The sequence below is a fragment of the Lasiodiplodia theobromae genome (genome assembly GCF_012971845.1).
Source record: "Lasiodiplodia theobromae strain AM2As chromosome Unknown scaffold_10, whole genome shotgun sequence".
Classification (NCBI taxonomy): Eukaryota; Fungi; Ascomycota; class Dothideomycetes; order Botryosphaeriales; family Botryosphaeriaceae; genus Lasiodiplodia; species Lasiodiplodia theobromae.
This window is the reverse complement of record NW_023336300.1, coordinates 883,073-899,325: the sequence shown is the minus strand read 5'-3', so window position 1 is coordinate 899,325 and position 16,253 is coordinate 883,073. Positions and strand designations below refer to the sequence as shown.

The 16,253-nt window shown below is 56.0% G+C and overlaps 7 protein-coding genes across 7 annotated transcripts; 5 read left to right on the top strand and 2 right to left on the bottom strand.

The window, feature by feature from the left end:
- Window positions 1-236: 236 nt before the first annotated feature.
- Window positions 237-2,168, top strand: LTHEOB_4051 (Acetamidase; the record flags this gene model as incomplete). Its single annotated transcript, XM_035513043.1, has 5 exons — window positions 237-560; window positions 614-889; window positions 985-1,854; window positions 1,910-1,997; window positions 2,047-2,168. The coding sequence occupies 5 exons, from the start codon at window positions 237-239 to the stop codon at window positions 2,166-2,168; spliced, it is 1,680 nt and encodes a 559-aa protein (XP_035375444.1).
- A 197-nt stretch (window positions 2,169-2,365) lies between these two features.
- Window positions 2,366-3,286, bottom strand: LTHEOB_4050 (Fungal Zn binuclear cluster domain containing protein; the record flags this gene model as incomplete). Its single annotated transcript, XM_035513042.1, has 1 exon — window positions 2,366-3,286. The coding sequence occupies one exon, from the start codon at window positions 3,284-3,286 to the stop codon at window positions 2,366-2,368; it is 921 nt and encodes a 306-aa protein (XP_035375443.1).
- A 1,573-nt stretch (window positions 3,287-4,859) lies between these two features.
- On the top strand, window positions 4,860-5,972 carry LTHEOB_4049 (Nad-binding rossmann fold oxidoreductase family protein; the record flags this gene model as incomplete). The annotated part of the gene is made up of 1 exon (XM_035513040.1): window positions 4,860-5,972. The coding sequence occupies one exon, from the start codon at window positions 4,860-4,862 to the stop codon at window positions 5,970-5,972; it is 1,113 nt and encodes a 370-aa protein (XP_035375442.1).
- A 420-nt stretch (window positions 5,973-6,392) lies between these two features.
- Window positions 6,393-7,424, bottom strand: LTHEOB_4048 (uncharacterized protein; the record flags this gene model as incomplete). The annotated part of the gene is made up of 2 exons (XM_035513039.1): window positions 6,393-6,824; window positions 6,894-7,424. The coding sequence occupies 2 exons, from the start codon at window positions 7,422-7,424 to the stop codon at window positions 6,393-6,395; spliced, it is 963 nt and encodes a 320-aa protein (XP_035375441.1).
- A 1,645-nt stretch (window positions 7,425-9,069) lies between these two features.
- On the top strand, window positions 9,070-9,975 carry LTHEOB_4047 (uncharacterized protein; the record flags this gene model as incomplete). The annotated part of the gene is made up of 1 exon (XM_035513038.1): window positions 9,070-9,975. One exon carries the CDS (start codon window positions 9,070-9,072, stop codon window positions 9,973-9,975), a length of 906 nt encoding a protein of 301 aa, XP_035375440.1.
- An 888-nt stretch (window positions 9,976-10,863) lies between these two features.
- LTHEOB_4046 (Nad binding rossmann fold protein) lies at window positions 10,864-12,152 on the top strand (the record flags this gene model as incomplete). Its single annotated transcript, XM_035513037.1, has 3 exons — window positions 10,864-11,244; window positions 11,339-11,821; window positions 11,892-12,152. The coding sequence occupies 3 exons, from the start codon at window positions 10,864-10,866 to the stop codon at window positions 12,150-12,152; spliced, it is 1,125 nt and encodes a 374-aa protein (XP_035375439.1).
- Window positions 12,153-13,411: 1,259 nt separating this feature from the next.
- LTHEOB_4045 (Alpha beta hydrolase fold protein) lies at window positions 13,412-14,497 on the top strand (the record flags this gene model as incomplete). Its single annotated transcript, XM_035513036.1, has 1 exon — window positions 13,412-14,497. The coding sequence occupies one exon, from the start codon at window positions 13,412-13,414 to the stop codon at window positions 14,495-14,497; it is 1,086 nt and encodes a 361-aa protein (XP_035375438.1).
- Window positions 14,498-16,253: the final 1,756 nt, after the last annotated feature.

The following is a 16,253-nucleotide window of genomic DNA, read 5'->3' as shown; positions in this document are numbered from 1 at the left end:
CGGAGTATCCGGAAACCCAATCTGACGCCTCCTTCACTCCACAGATTGGAGCGCAAACCGACACTATTGGACTGAGACACGAATCACATCATCCTCGGATCTGGCGGAATTGTGACCGCAGCTTATGTTGTCCCCACCTCTCACAGGGCGGAACGAGGATATAAGTGACTTCATGCTCCGCGAAAAACTTCAGCACTTCAATTCGAAACCACCACACCTGCAAACGCCTCATCACAATGACCAAAGCCGAAGACCAGACCAACCAGCAGCCATGGCAGCTCAAGGTAGCAACGAAGCGAGAAAGATGTCAGGCCGCCATCCCCGCAGCTTGGCGCCTGTCAGATGAATTCAAGAAGTCCATCGGTGCAAGCGCATCATCGGGGACAAACCTCATCGAGCTCCAAGCTATATCAAAAAGCGGCATTCTTTCTGCTAGAGAACTCGAAATTACCGAGACAGGCTCAGCTTCGGATCTGCTGAAAAAGCTGCACAGTGGCGAAATCTCAGCGGAAGATGCAACCGTTGCATTTTCAAAGAGAGCGGCAGTTGCGGGACAGTTGGTATGGTTTCCCCACTTGGTCGGTATGAGGAGTGATGCTAAATGCGTGATCAGACATCATGCGTGACCGAGACTTTCTTTGACCAGGCGCTGGAAAGGGCACAATTCCTCGACAACTATCTGAAGCGGGAGAAGAAGCCCATCGGTCCCCTCCACGGCCTCCCTATTAGTATCAAGGATAGTTTCCAGTTCAAGGGCGTCGACAGCACCATCGGCTTCGTGTCGTTTTTGGAGAACGGGCCGGCGACCAAGAATTCTGCGATTGTGCAGATGCTTTTGGACCTCGGCGCTGTCTTGTACTGCAAGACGAATGTTCCTCAAACCCTGATGGTAAGCAGACTTCTCCAATTCGCACTCTCTTGTTTCCGTATCTGAAAGGGGAAAAACACCCCATGACAAACACGGTGTCGCTAAGCTCGACACAGACCGCAGACTCAGACAACAACGTTTTCGGGCGGACGCTCAACCCGCACAACACGAGCCTGACAGCCGGCGGATCGAGCGGAGGTGAGGGCGCGCTCGTGGCCTTGCGTGGCTCCCTGCTCGGCGTCGGCACCGACATCGCCGGCTCCATCCGCATTCCTTCGTTGTGCTGCGGCGTGTACGGATTCAGGCCGACCGCAGACCGGATGCCGTACGGCGGCCAGGTCTCTCCAGCTCTCGACGGCATTCCCGGAATCATCCCCACCGCCGGGCCGCTAGCCACGAGCTTCGCTGACCTCGAGCTTTTCTTCAAGACCATTCTCGATGCCGATCCTGCCAAGTATGATAGCAGCGCCGTTTCGGTTCCTTTTACCTCCAGGCCCGGCAGCACCCTCGAGGATCTTCGCAAGCGTCCGCTGAGAATCGGTCTGCTGCCCGAAGATCCCGCCTTCCCTCTTCACCCGCCCGTCAAGCGCGCCCTGGCCGAGGCGAGTGCCGCTCTCTCCAAGGCTGGACATGAAATTATCAAGCTGCCGTTCGACCCTGCGACGAGTACTGCGAAGGCGAACGGGCTTGGCTTCCAGCTGTTCTCGATCGACCCGCTTGACACGGCAATGAGGCATATCCAGGCGTCTGGAGAACCGCTTGTGGATTCCGTCAGGCTTGGCATACCACCGGGCGAGAGGCACACGTACACTATAGATCAGCTCGCGGGATTAAACGTGCAGAGGCATGACTATACCGACGCGTGGCGTCAGACGTGGCTGGAAAACAGGCTGGACGTTGTCCTGGCACCTGGGGCGCAGAACACCGCCGTGCCGCATGATACTTACAACATGCCTCCGTACACGCTAATCTGGAACGTCCTTGATGTAAGTGACGTATCCGAAGAGATAAAAATGCCTGAGGCTGATCACGATCGAACAGTACCCTGCCTGCATCATCCCGTACGGAAAGGCATCCAAAGAGTTGGACTCTGAACCCCAGCTTCTTCAACCCCAGGAGGGACCAAGTTGTACGTATGAAGACTTCAAGTTGTACCATTTCCAGGCTGACTTTAGCAGACAATCCAGACATCGTCCATGGTGCACCTCGCGCTGTTCAGGTGGTGGCGCCCAGGTTCGGGGATGAAAAGTGTCTGGCGGCTGCGCATATCGTTGATGAAGTTCTCAACGGCCTCCAGTGATTCTTGCTGGGGACACCGTTGGCTCGGAAAAAGGGTGCAGTTTGAAAGGATGGCTCCTCCAGCCAGAGTCGGAAACGCCGTTGCATATAGACGAACTAAGGTCACGACTCAAGTTCCGGCCCGTATAGTTCTCTCCGCCAGTTGTGCATTATGGCAAAAGCGTCAAGTGATGATGGCATGAAGCCTCTCTGTAGTTGTCAACTAAAGCTTCCCCATCCCACCCCCTGCCTTTGAATGAGAACATCCAAACCATCCATTGGAGCCATTGCCTCAGATGCGGAGTTCATGGCTGCCTCAGGAGACAAGTCACTCTTACTCTCGCAGTACGCGTGGTTAATTTTCCAAGCAGCATCGACCACTCGAATGACCTTCCTCACATAGCCACTATAACGTACTCTCCAGAGGTTGAGGAAGACAGCCTTTAACGTCGCAATGTGCTCTTGCCGAGTAGTAGCGCATCCAATGATCATCAACGGCCAACAGTTACTTTCGGTGAACGGATAGGCTGGGTCTGGACCAGGTCGCATCTTGTCGTGAATGATCTGGAAGGGTGCGCTTCGGAACAGAACATGAGCTTCATCGGCACGTTTCTGGATCTCCGGGCTATCGGCGTGGGTGGTTATTGGTCCCATAATTTTGAACAAGAAAATCTCCAAGGCAAGAAGGTATAGCCTTGGCATGCAATAGACTTCGAGTTCCATTGTCCGCTCCAAATTCTCGTATTCGGCGGCAATCTTTGACTTCAACAAGGCCAGGCGAAGTTTGTTGTCTTGGATCTCGTCCAGATAAGTTTTGGCTTTCTCCATAAGAGCAGTGTTGAGCGGCACAGCGCGGCTTAGTCGAGTAGTCTCGAGAATAAGCGTAAATAGTTGAGGGATGGAGCCGAGTAGAGGTGACTCTGTCCATTCGACAGCCCCTGAAGGTGGACGCATAGAGAGATATTGCTGTAGCTGGGCCCAGTCACGTTCATCTGGAAGCGTGTCGGCAAACAGAGCTCGGGTGGAAAGATGGTACATGGCAGACTCGGCATTTATGCGGAGGAAGACGACCTTGTCGCATTGTTTCAGCTCATTCGTACGCGCTTTTAAGATTTGCGATGAGGTATTGAAATGAACCATGTGGTGGCTAAGGTTGTCGGAGCGCAGTTCCTCGTAGAGACCTAGAAAGGTGATGGCTGACAGGAGCGAGTCATCATTCGCTGACATTGAGCTCATATTTCTCCGCAAGTCTCGCACAGCATTGGCGTAGTAAGGCACGGCGGGGTCGCCGTTTCTAGACCGTAGCCATGATAGATGATGACTTGATAAAGCCAGCATTGCGTTCATGACCCATGGGCATGAATAGGCGATGGAGTATAGTCGAGATTGGTCCTGATAGACGGGGTCGACATGCTTGCGCATTAGGGATGGAAGAATTTCGGAGTCGAAGAAAGTGAACAGTGACTGGTCGTGAGCAGAAGAGAAGGGAGAGAGGCCGGATAACTGCTTCGGAGGTGCACTAATGGTTTGTCGTGTAGCGATTTGGGTGCAGGGCTCCGGGTTACGTGGCTGTGGCGAGGCCCGGGGGCTCAGCCGACGGTCGACGACGTGATTGTCTGCATCTTCCCAGCAGCAGTCGAGCTGCAGCCGTGCGCAAGTTCGACAGAGTGGCTTGCGTTCATCGCACTTCTTTCGCCGTTTCCGGCATGTGAGGCAGCCGGTTTTGGTGCGTAGACGGGGCGGGGGGCGACGTCGTGGGGGAGGCTGGCTGTTGTTGCAGGAGACGCGCGCGGCGGCGGAATCCTGAGCGCCGCTCATCAGGTCGTGAGGAGCGTCCGTGGTTGTGATTTTCGGGGGCTCATGGCCCGGGGGCGGTTGGAGCAGGCGGGAGCGTGAATGGGAGGGCGGAAATGAGGCGAAATTCCCCTACGCGAAGCGCGCCGTCCTTCCGCTGCTGCTTCCGCTCTCAGCACGCGCCCCTCATTCTTCCCTCCGAATTCTTTTGCCCGGCTGTCACAGAACTCCGCACTCATTTCCGTGAGCCTCCAGCCTTGACCGTAAAATTGCCTCCACGCGGCTTCTCTTCGGGTTTGTATTGCATTTCAACACACAAAATCAGGCCGTGGAATAGGCAGTGTGCTGGAATTGCTCGACTGAAATTCTCAGAGTATCCGATGCGGTCCATTTATACGATGGAAAGGACGAGTCGGCTGCATTTGTAAGAAAAGCTCAAGCACCGAAGGCGGCCTATTGTACCCCGGCATGCACCGGCGACTCGGGCCATGTTTGCCCTTTTCATCCAGGTCTACTCGTGGCCGCCCCGCATCCAGCAATTGCCCAAGCATTGCACTACGATTCAAGCGCGGCCGGCCACGCTATTCCTCGTCGGCCCGTCGTCGCCCATAATCGCAACTCAACCCCACCGACATGGCCCATGGGCCATCTCTTGGCCGAAGTCGAAGGCCGCAGACTCGCATAGAACCCCGTCTATCACTCACTGTCCACGACTATATCAATGAGCACCAATTCTCTGCATTCTCTCTGTCTACAGATCAAGCCTCAGAAATTATTCCCTTCTCTGCGCTACCCCAAGCAAACTGCGCTCTCCACCAGGCAGCTCGCTTGCTGGATCACCACCGCCATCTCCTCCGAAGAAGCGCCTTGCTTACCTGCCCCATTCGGATAGACTACCTTGTCCACCACCTTCTCCATCATGACCATAACCACCAGCAAGAGAGCAGAGCCGCGCAGGCTTGCCATTGGTGTAGTTGGTATTGGACGCATCGGGCGGCAACACGCCCTCAACGCCCTGCACAACGTGCACCGTACCAAACTGCTGTGCGCCTGCTCGCCCGCCCCGCAGGACCTGGAGTGGGCCGACGAACACTTGGTGCCTTACGGCGTCAACGTCTACCCTTCCTTCGAGGAGATGATTGCCGAGCCCGGGCTGGAGGCCGTCATCATCGCCTCGACCACCAAGGTCCACTATGAGCAAGTCACCGCCTGCGTCAAGCGCGGCCTACACGTGCTGTGCGAGAAGCCGCTGTCCATGTCTGTGGCCGAGTCGCAGGCCATCGTCGACCTCTGCTCCAAGCCCGAGTACAAGCACCTCAAAGTCATGACCGCCTTCTCACGCCGCTTCGACGACTCGTACCTAAACGCCGTCAAGGCCATCGAAGAAGGCCGCATCGGCCAGCCCGTTGTTGTCCGCAGTGAGACACGCGATAAGTTCGACGACAGCGAGTTCTACGACCGTTACGTCATGGCGAATCCAGGCATCTTCATCGACACGGCCGTTCACGACATCGACCTGACGTTTGCATTCATGGGCAATCATCTCAAGCCCAAGTCGTGCCACGCCATCGGCACCATCGCCCGACACCACAAGCTGGCTCAGATCGGTGACGTTGACAATGCCACTGGTTGCGTTGAGTGGTACCCGCCTGCTCCAGGCAAAGTTGCCCCTATCTCCTACTATTTCTTCAGCCGCATCATGCATCACGGCTTCGACAACCCCACCGAGATCATCGGCACCGACGGCGCGCTCAAGATCAATTTACATCCCCACCGCGACCTCGTTGTCCAAGCCAACAGCAATGGTATCGGTAACGATGTCATGCCCGACTTCTACGAGCGTTACGAGAAGGCCTTCGTCACCGAGCTGCGTGTCTTCGCTGACGCCGTACTCGACAGCAAGGAGCTACCCTATCCGCTAGATGTAGCCGTTAAGGGCATGGACATCGCGGCTGCCCTACAGGAGAGCTTGAGGACGGGTAAGAAGATCGAATGGGACGAGAATGGCAACAGAATATCGTCGTCCAAGTAAGTCAAGGGTCATTTTATCCCTGCTGACCTGCAGCTTTTCTGCACTTTGTATGAGTGAAACGCATTATGAAATATGAAAACACTAAAGAATCAACCACCATATTCTCACCTTATTTCCTTGCTGCTCCACGTGCCCGTTTATCGGTTTCCTCGTATGATCTTATTCGTTTTGATCTCGTGCCTTCAGCTTACAGTAAACCAGTCCCACAAACCGCGCCGCTGTCAAACCGCGGATCTGAGAGACACCCTTTCGATCCCTGGATCTGGATAAATAGACATGTAGATAATCATGATTGTTCCATTCGCCGGGTATACCGAAGTGACCTGCTACTGAAGTTATGCCTGTATCCAAAACGCCTGCAATGCTCTTTTATGAACTTGAATCCGTGCCCACGGTTTAACCCTCATCTCGTATCGTCTTTCAGCGCTTGGCCTGCGCCGGGATGTTGAAACCGCGCGTCATGAAGTCGCTGTTTTTGCCCTTGTTGCCTTGATCTTTCGAGAACAAGCTGCTCAGATTCTCGTTGTTCTCGATCTTCCGCCGCTTGTTGCGCTCCTCTTGCTCCGCCAGAACCCGCGCAGTCAGCGACGCTGTAGCCGAGTTCTTGATACCATCCGCTGTGGCTGCCTTCTTCTTCTTCTCCTTCTTGCTTTCGCCGTTTTTTGTTGCCTCGCCATTCTTCTCTTCGCCACTGTCACCATTCTTCTTACGCTTCTTGCCGCCCGCCTTCTTCAGCGAATGCGTCAGACCCTTCTCCTTCAACGTCTTGGCTCTGAGCTGCAGACGCGCAATGTCTTCTTCGGTAGTCGGCACGATGGGAATGATGTCGTTAGGGGCGTATGGCTCATTGCACTAATCACACCATCAGCCCTACCAAACACAAACCAAGTAGGGGCAACGCCAATGAGGGGGAAATCTTACCTGCAAGCACAGCTTCTCGTCCCCTGCCTCCTTAATCACCTCTCCCGCGAATGCATGCCCGCACGGCACCAAATACACCGCCTTCGAGCCAGGTCCCAACTCCTCCCTCGTAACCGGGCACACCCAAACCTCCTTCCCGCCCCGCCTGCCCTCCTTCTTCTCCGCCGCCTCAGGCGTTCCCTTCTCCTCCTCACCCTCGACACAGAACTTGACCTCCACCACGTCCTTCAGGCTCTTCACCGCACCCTTCAGCACGTTCTTCTCCTGCTCCTCCCTGCGCTGCAGCGCCGCGACGTCGTCCGGGTCGGCGAGCGGGAGGAGGTGCTCGATGACCGAGTCTTTGTTGTAGAGACGTCCATTCGCATCGGACACGACGGGCCGCGCGAGGGGCTTGTTCGACAGCGGGTCGACGGTCCACCGGTGGTGCTCGGCTTCAGCCGCCGCGGCTTTGAGCTCGGTTGTCGTCGGGTTGCGCGCGGCTTCTTTGACGAGCTCACGGCGGGTGGGGATGCTGCCGCCGTCGTTGCCCATGGTTTCAATGCGTGCGAGTCGAAGAAGTTTGGTGGTGGTGAAGACGGACGGTGATGATGCGGCGATGGGAGCGGCGAAGGGAAACGGACAACGCTCCGGGAGAATATCGGGACTATTGCGTCATGTGCTGGCGCGTGGACGTCAGACGCGTCGAGGCGCGAAGATGAAATATATCTTCAGTAGGTCCGTTAGATGCTTTTCTCACGATAGACACGTCTTGCTATACATCTGATATACAGTGACGTCCACCTTACTTTGGTTTCCTTCTGTGGTCGATCACTCACGCCAAATTATCCACGAAAGAATCAGCTCAGCTTGCTTCTCATTTTCGAGCCAATCATGATTATATCTTCTTCATGTGACGGTGTAAACTAAAATCTCAGTCATCATTACTTACTTATAATGATCGTTGTCTAAAGTCATTGAGGGTGCTGACATCTACTATTACTTGAAAAATCTTGCGAAATACACCGACAGCTCCAGGGTTTTTAGTTGTGAATTCATGATAAAAACAAAAGATCATTGTGCGAGTCTACTATATTTTAATAGTCATCCCATCCCTTAAAAATGGTCGTAGTGTTGAAGACATCAGAGGACTATCAGCGAGATCGGCTAGAGACCCGAATCTTAAGCCGATTATTATCTCTTCCGCCCTGGTGATCCCTCCTCACCTCCCCTCCCACCTCTCTCAACGCTTATCGGAGCTTATCTATTGGTCGAGAAATAAACACCTTTAGTGGTTGGATGTCAGCGAGAGATGATAGATGGTAAATTTCCTTATAAGGAATGCGCTAAGCCTAATGGATGTGGGCGGGGAGGTGAGGAGGGATCACCAGGGCGGAAGAGATACATGTCACTACATAGAATTCCTCAGTCTAGTCACAAATTCCATTACTCTATGTATAAGAATATTTCAAAGACTAATAATTCCACAGCTCACAATGCTGAGGGTACAATATAGATATTCTCTCCCATGACCACTGTCGAAGGTGAAGCATAAGGGAAAGGTTGAGAGCAGATGGCTGAGCCGAGGCTGATTGAACCGAGGCACAAGTAAACAGGGATCAGGATTCAGAGGCTCAACGGTCTTCTTGAAGAATTGTTGAGCGGCCAAGTAGGTTCCATCACCGAAGCAAGTCCGGAGATGCTACTGATCAGACAACATCACGACAGATAAGATCCACCAAAAGGTGTTGGTGTTGTGGAAGATACCGAGGGAGCGAATGGCGAGTTCCTATTGGTCGAGTGGCAACCGATGACCGGTGTTTGAAACCTTGCCAACCGGGCCTTCTCACGCCTGACTCGTGGGACGGCGCTGTACCGAGAACAGAGTGTAATCTTACGGCCGAACACCGGATCTTAGTAGTGGCGGAGACGGAGCAACAATAGTGTCTAAAAAGCAATTTGCATCATCCTTTTTCTTCAAGAGCTGTTCAGCTTCGGCATGCCGTAGTGCTTAGTGAAATACCCCTTCAGTGTACGCAGTGTTCTTGCTTGGTTTCCGTTGCATTTGACGTTTCGCTCGTCCGCCATTCCTTACTGTCTTTACTGTCAACACCTACTGTTATTTCTGGTTTACAACCACCTCTCATACAATTCATCAAGACGCAAGAGCTAGCGGAAAATAAGGAGAAGCAATCCCAAGATGGCAGCACCAACATCAGAGAAGAAGCAAGCCACCGAACCCGTTGGGCTCCCGGACTTCCAACAACTCAACTACAAAACCTACCTCTACGACCCGGCCGTCGCTTCATCGACCGAGCCAGGCACCGCGCAGCGCGCCCCTGGCAGCACGGGCACGCCGGGCCTCATCCTCGTGTGCTCGTGGATGGATGCTCAGCCGAAGCACGTGGCCAAGTACACGACGTACTACCGGATGCTGTACCCAGCCTCTCCGATCCTGCTCGTCACGTCGTCGACCAGCGACTTCTTCTTCAACCCGGCGTCGCGGCAGAAGCGGGAGCTGGCGCCGGCGCTAGCGACCATCTGCTCCTACGTCCCCACGGACTCCGCCAACGGGAAAAACAACGGCCTCCTCGTGCACGCCCTGTCCAACGGCGGCTGCGGGCACCTGGCCATGCTCTGCCAACAGTATCGGTCCCTTACGGGCCGCGCCCTGCCGGCCTCCAGCATCATCTACGACTCGGCCCCGGGTCGCTCGCGCTTCCTCCAGGGCCTGACAGCCATGTCGCTCTCTTTGCCCTCGTTCCCGCTGATCCGGTGGCCGCTGCAGCTCTTCATCGCCATTCTCCTCATCGTCTTCTTCCACATCCCGCCCCTCTTCGGCGTGCAGACGCTGTCGATGGAGATGCGCGAGGTGCTCAACGATGGCAAACTCCTGTGCGGCGAGGCGCCGCGGTTGTATGTCTACTCGTCTGAGGACGCGGTTATCCTGGCGCCGGACGTTGAGGAGCACGCGGCCGAGGCCGAGGCGAAGGGATTGCGCGTTCAGCGCGCCATGTTCGAGGGGTCGGCGCACGTGGGGCACATGAGGAAGGAGCCGGAGAGGTACTGGGAGCTGGTTGCTACGGCGTGGGAGAAGAGGGTTTGAAGAGAAGGGGGAGAGAATTGAGGAGACGATGATGGTGAATCAATGGAAGAAACTTCCGGATGTCAAGTTGCCTGAAGACGGAGGAAGGTGAGAAAGAAAGGGAGGGATGTAATTGAAAAGATGTATCCTCTTCGGACGAAGTTGGGAGGCTCGTTCCTCATTTCCTTTGGATTCAAGAAACACGCTTACTTGCCGCGAGACAGCTAGATCTAGAAAGTTTAGAAGCGGAGATAGTACCAATTCATTGTCGGCTTTCCTTTCCACACTCAAAATAGCAGTCCGGCCAGCCAAGAGTGGCAATCCACTCCATGTCAACCCCCGCGTGATGAGCCGCACTACCATAAACTTTTTCCCTGAACCACCAATTTCTCTTCCGAAAGTAACTTTCCCTCCGCGATTCGTTTGACGTCAATGCGGGAACAGTGCGGGGTAGCGGGGTCGAATTTCTGGACCCTGTGACTGCACCAACGCTACTCAACACCAACGGGTCGTCGAAAGATTGCTCCCGTAGCATCGCGAGATGCTGAACGGAGCATTCTTTCCCCGCAACGCGTCGCGTCGCGGCGCGACTTGTGGCGTGCCTAAGGCGTCGCTCGTGCCATTCCTTCTCCATGCGGGGGGGCAAGTCGATCCCGAGGGGCAATCTTTCCCCGGCCATAGCTCCCACCCAGACCCCGAGCTATCGATAGCAAGCTAGCAACCCCACAGGAGCTCCAACAGTCGCGATAGCTCAGTCCGAACAGAACGAATGGATTTAAAAAGACCGTCTCTCCGCCTTGCTGAGGCTTCTCTTTCCTCAGAGCATCTCGATTCTCCCACCTCTCACATCTCTTTCTCCTCCGCTTTCTCCTCCAATCCAAACCGCCGCAGCCCTCAAACTCCACCAAAATGGCTCCCGGCGTCAACAACATGGACTCGCTCCACAACATGCCCGCCAGGGCTCCGACCAAGACCGTCTCCATCGGTGTTGTCGGTCTCGGCCGCATGGGCAAGCGTCACGCCAAGACCCTGCTCTACCGCACCCCGACGGCCAAGCTGGTCGCCGTGTGCACTATCAGCGAGGTCGAGCTGGCCTGGGCCCGCGAGTTCTTCGCACCGGGCTCGGGCGTGACCGTCTACGATTCGTACGACAAGATGCTCCAGCACCAGGGACTCGAGGCTGTTTGGGTGTCGACCAGCACCGACCTGCACGCGCCTCAGGCCAACGCTGCCATTGCAAAGGGCCTGCACGTTCTGTGCGAGAAGCCGCTGTCGACGAGCCTTGAGGATGTACGTTTGCTAGAACACTCCCAATTTTCTTTTCATATCTCTTCCCCTCAAACGAGATCAATTGAGAACTGACAAAGTGTGTCTCCACCAACAGGCCCAGTCCGTCGTCGATGCCGCCGAGGCAAACCCCCACCTCAAGGTCATGGCCGGCTACTCGCGCCGCTTCGATGCCTCATACCGCGAAGCCAAGGCCAAGATCGAGGCCGGCGTCATTGGCACGCCCTTCATGGTTCGCAGCCAGACGGGTGACCTGCGCGACGACACGGGCTTCTTCGTGCGCTACGCCGCCAAGAACGGCGCCGTCTTCGTCGACTGCAGCATCCACGACATCGACCTGACCATGTGGTTCCTCGGCGACGACCTCGTCCCCAAGACCGTCTTCGCCATCGGCACCCTCACCCACCACCCCGAGCTGGCCCAGAGCCGCGACGTCGACAATGGCATCGGTGTTGTCGAGTTCTGGGGCGGCAAGATGGCCTACTACTACTGCAGCAGGACTCAGGCTCACGGCCAGGACGTGGCTACTGAGATTATCGGCACCCACGGCAAGATCATGGTCAACCTGATCCCCCGTATCGTAAGTTCCTCAACCCGATTTTTCTCCCCTCCTCTCCTTTTATCAAACCAACTCACTAACATCCTGGCAGAACCACATCCAAGTCGCCAGTGCCACCGGCATCAACCACGAGGTCCCCCCGGAGTACTGGGAGCGCTTCGAGGACGCCTTCGCCACCGAGGCCAACGAGTTCTGCGACAGCATTCTCGAGAACAAGCCCGTCCCCGTCCCCATGAACCTCGGCGTCAAGGGCATGAAGATCGCCTGGGCCCTGCAGCACGCCCTCTGGCACAACAAGTCCCTCCACTTCGACCGCAACGGCAACCAGATCGACGGTCCCGCCGAGAACTAAAGCAAGGCGACGACGGGAGACCAGAACGTGGTTGAGAGAATGGAGAAAAAAAATTAGTAGAGATGCTCTACTGCGCAGCACACATAAAAAAACGGCAAACAAAAACACCTGGGGAATGGTAGCATGATCGACGCCTATCAGACGATCACTGCTGCCGATGAACCGGGCCGAAGCGGTTTGACACCGTTACCGCGTGTCAACGAGAAGACGCGTGTGAGCATCAGATTTCAACAAAAAAGGGAAATGAAACTTTTTTCGGAGATTGGATGCAGCGTGGCTGGCTTGGGCGCCCATGCACGTCGTTGATCGCTCTCCTTTAGGGTAGATCCATCAGTTACGGTCGTAGCAAGGCGTTGCCTTTTCTGTTCCATTTCGAGATAGACATGGGTAGAATACGAAATATAGACTCGGTGATCTCATGGAAAGTACGCAAGCACTGCATGTGACTGGTTCAATCAGGGACGCTGCGAGCCTGACCTGTTGCATCATGCATGATCGCCTACCTACCCTCGAGGGTTCTGATCGACTTCTCCATCCGCCCATCGAGCGACAAACGGAAAAACCTCCGGGCTCATAGATGGGCTGGGGCGGTAGGAGGGTGGTCCAGGCTTTTGAAGCGCGTACCTTACGTACGATTAGGCGAGTTTGGCGATTAGAATCTGATAGGCGGTGAAATAGCGCGTCAATGCAGAAGCACCGGGTCTCGTGTGCCCAGAAGCGGCCCCGCTTTCTCTCTCTTCACTCTCGGCGAATTCCCACGCCGTCGCCCATGTTGAACCTGCAATCCATCAGGCCAGATCGCGGAGGGGACAAGCACGGTGACGATGTGCGCCATGTTGCGGAGAGTCCCCTTGCTTGCCTTGATGCGCTCTCGCTCGCGCCAGAAAAGCCATGCGCCATCGGCGGAGAGGCCCCAATGGAGCAGCATGCACTGCTAATCGCCTGCCCGCTGCTGTAAGCACAGGTCCCGGCCGGAAGGTCAGACTGAGATTGATGGTGCAAGATAAAAATGGAAGGGTGGAGCAAGGCGCAATATAAGCCTGCCTCCTTGCTCTTCGCGTCGTCCGGTGGCGAACCCCGTGGTCCTGCTGCCCTTCGCAGCTTCGACCATACCGCTCGAGAGAGTCGTGATTACGTCCGTGGCGTCTCCTGTTCCTGCAGCAGCGACGACGCCCCTGGCTAACAGCAGCTGCAGGGCGCGAAGCGAGAAAAAGCAAAGAACGACATTGCCTGGAAAGGAAAATAGAGAAGCAGGACAGATGGAAGGCCTTACCAGGAAAACGTTCACAACGTCACGCGCACTGACGTACACTTACTACGATACCCAACCTGACACGTCTTCATCGAGGACCACAAGCCCAACCTCCTCCTTGGCAGCCGCCCGCAACACGAACGGTACCCGGAACAGCAATGGCTACCACGCCAACAAGCCGCCAATCCTGTTCCTGCACGGTTTCCCGGACAGTGCCTTCCTGTGGTCGCGTATCATCCCGGCCCTTCGGCCCCTTTCGCACCGTATGATCGCGCCCGACCTGCTCGGCCATGGCGCGACGTCGAAGCCGGCCGAACCGGCCATGTACACCTCCGATCTCATGACCTCCGACCTCGCCGAACTTCTCGCGAACGAGGGCATCGCACAGGTTATCGTCGTCGGCCACGACTGGGGCGCCTTCCTTGCCCAACGCATGTGGCTGTGGAAAGGAACCGCGCTGGTCGCTGGCCTGGTGCTCGTGAGCATCGCTTACATGCCGCCCGATAGGGAGTCGCCCTTCAACCTGGAATACCTGAACTACGCTCTCGAGGAGGCGACGGGCTACGCTAGGTATGCGTATTGGGAGTTCTTCACCGAGCCGGATGCGCCGGAATTGACACAGCAGCGGGCTGAAAGCTTGTGGTGTGCGCTGCACGGGAGCCGCCCCAACTGTTTGAGGGATATATTTTGCAGACGCGGAGCGGTCCGGGCGTACCTTGAGGCAGATACCAGGGAGGAAGTTAAGGACTACGCAAAGGATGGGAGTGTCTGGAAGGAGGAGTACTTGGCCCGGACGAGGGAACACGGGTTTGATGGGGCCTTCAACTGGTACAAGGTTTACGTGCTCGGGTTGAACTGGGAGAAGGAGAGGCATATACGTGGGGATAGGTTAACAGTTCGTGTGCCAACCTTGTTCCTAGCCTGCTCGCACGATGACATTTGTTTGCCTTCGTTCATTGAGCCGTCGAGACAGGCTGGACTGCTGCCAGATTTGGAAATCAGGCAGATTGATGCCACGCACTGGGTTACAATGGAGAAGCCGGACGAGACGGTGCACGCGTTGTCTTGCTGGCTGAAAGACCGATGGTTGTAAGAATGCAGAAGTCGTAATGGAAGCTGTGCAACTGATTAGTCTTTAACGTGACGACAAGCGAATTTGGTTGATTGGACCGTGTTGTTCTCTTTCCAGCACAGGGCAGAGGATTGGAATCTTTGACAACCATGAAACTCGCAAGCGACAAGGGCCCCATTATACATGGGGGCTGTCGGATAGTAGCTCCACTAGTCTAGGGAACGGGCCGGCGTTTCGACTGCAGTGCCGCACAGAAGTAAGGTACCTGAGCTTCATAGAGCGGCATTTTGTGGTAGAAACATCTGCCGAGTGATATGGTTTGCTTCCGCAGCCACCCGCGGATTTGCAAACGGAAGGAAATCTTCGTTTCATGCAGTTACTCCGAATCCTCCGAAGCATGGTCTCCCGCATCGGAGTTCCGACGAGGTTAAGCGCGAAGCAAGCTGCCGATTCCGGCAAAGGGCTCCCGTAACCCTTTCGGCACGCTGGAGACTCGGTCAGGGCAAAAAGTGGCGACGGCGACCACGATGCTTCCGGAAATAACATCTGCGGGCCCCTGATTGGAGAGTGCGGCGTCGTCGACGCACGGTGAAAGCTGCGCCTCGCGAACGCTTTGTTCAACATAGCAAAACGCGCATTAACCGCGCATTAGGGATGAGGGGAACGGACGACCACGTCAGGGCCGTCGCTGAGTTTCAAAGCAGCGCACGGCAGCGCAGCGTCATGATCGCTGTGGAGTCCCGGTTAACAGCGTGGTGAGCAGGTGACTGTGTTGCTGTGCTGGCTCGTGAGTCTCCGCCGCAGGTGGAGCGCGTATCGCAGCTAGGAAAGAAGGGCAGCTCAAGTCATTGGACGTGGAGTGAAGGTAGAACGACGAATGACGAAACCAGCAGACGGCTTGGGCCGCAACGGGAGACATGTGGCAGCTGAACAGAACGTGGCGACGATCATGGTTGCTGATGAGACAGGATGAAACTGGGACAAAGCCAAGAGCAAGAAGACGCTTCTTTTCCAAATCCAAAAAAGTATGAGGCTGTCGCGCACCCGCACGCGACGCGCGGACGGTTGCACGCGGACAGGCAGCGGTTAGTCGGTGAGGATAGACGGTGTGACTTCCCGCGCCGTCACAGAGCGGTGGCATGGAAATCAAGTAAAGAATTGCTGTCAGCTACGGCTAAAGGATTGACTGTCTCGGCAAGGGCGGGATCAGCGATCGGCCGACAGTGGATCTGACTTTGCTGCTGCCCGGCGCGTTGCACGGCGGATGCTGCTGCAGCGGGAGAGTGAGTCGGCCTGAAGCGACATGGGGTTACAGATCACGATCTGAAGCGATGTTGCCACCAGCCAGGCTGGCGGCCGTTGGGCCAGCTCGCTCGCGATCCGTGGTGGCTAACCTTTAGGCCGGCGGCCTTGACTCGCGGCGCGGAGAGCATGGGGAGCAGATTCGCCGGGTGGGTTGACGCAATTTTCATCGTGCGAAGGGTTTACGCCGCTGGACACGCCGGGGCGATTGCGCCTGCATTGTGGTTGGGCGAGACCCTGCCAAGCCAATTAGTACGTAATGGGAAGGCGGTTATCAGGGCCCATTCGGAAATGCCGCACGCCCCCCAGGACTCGCCGAAGCAAACCACGATGCAGCAGAGCGGGCGGCGAGTCGCTGCTCCTGGACGGCTGGTGACGCTCAACAGAAGAGACAGGAGTGCGACATGCCAAGCATGGAGAAGAGCCTAAGCACCTGGTCCATGGTCCGTCGCTCTCGGCGCAGCGTAGGGGCCCG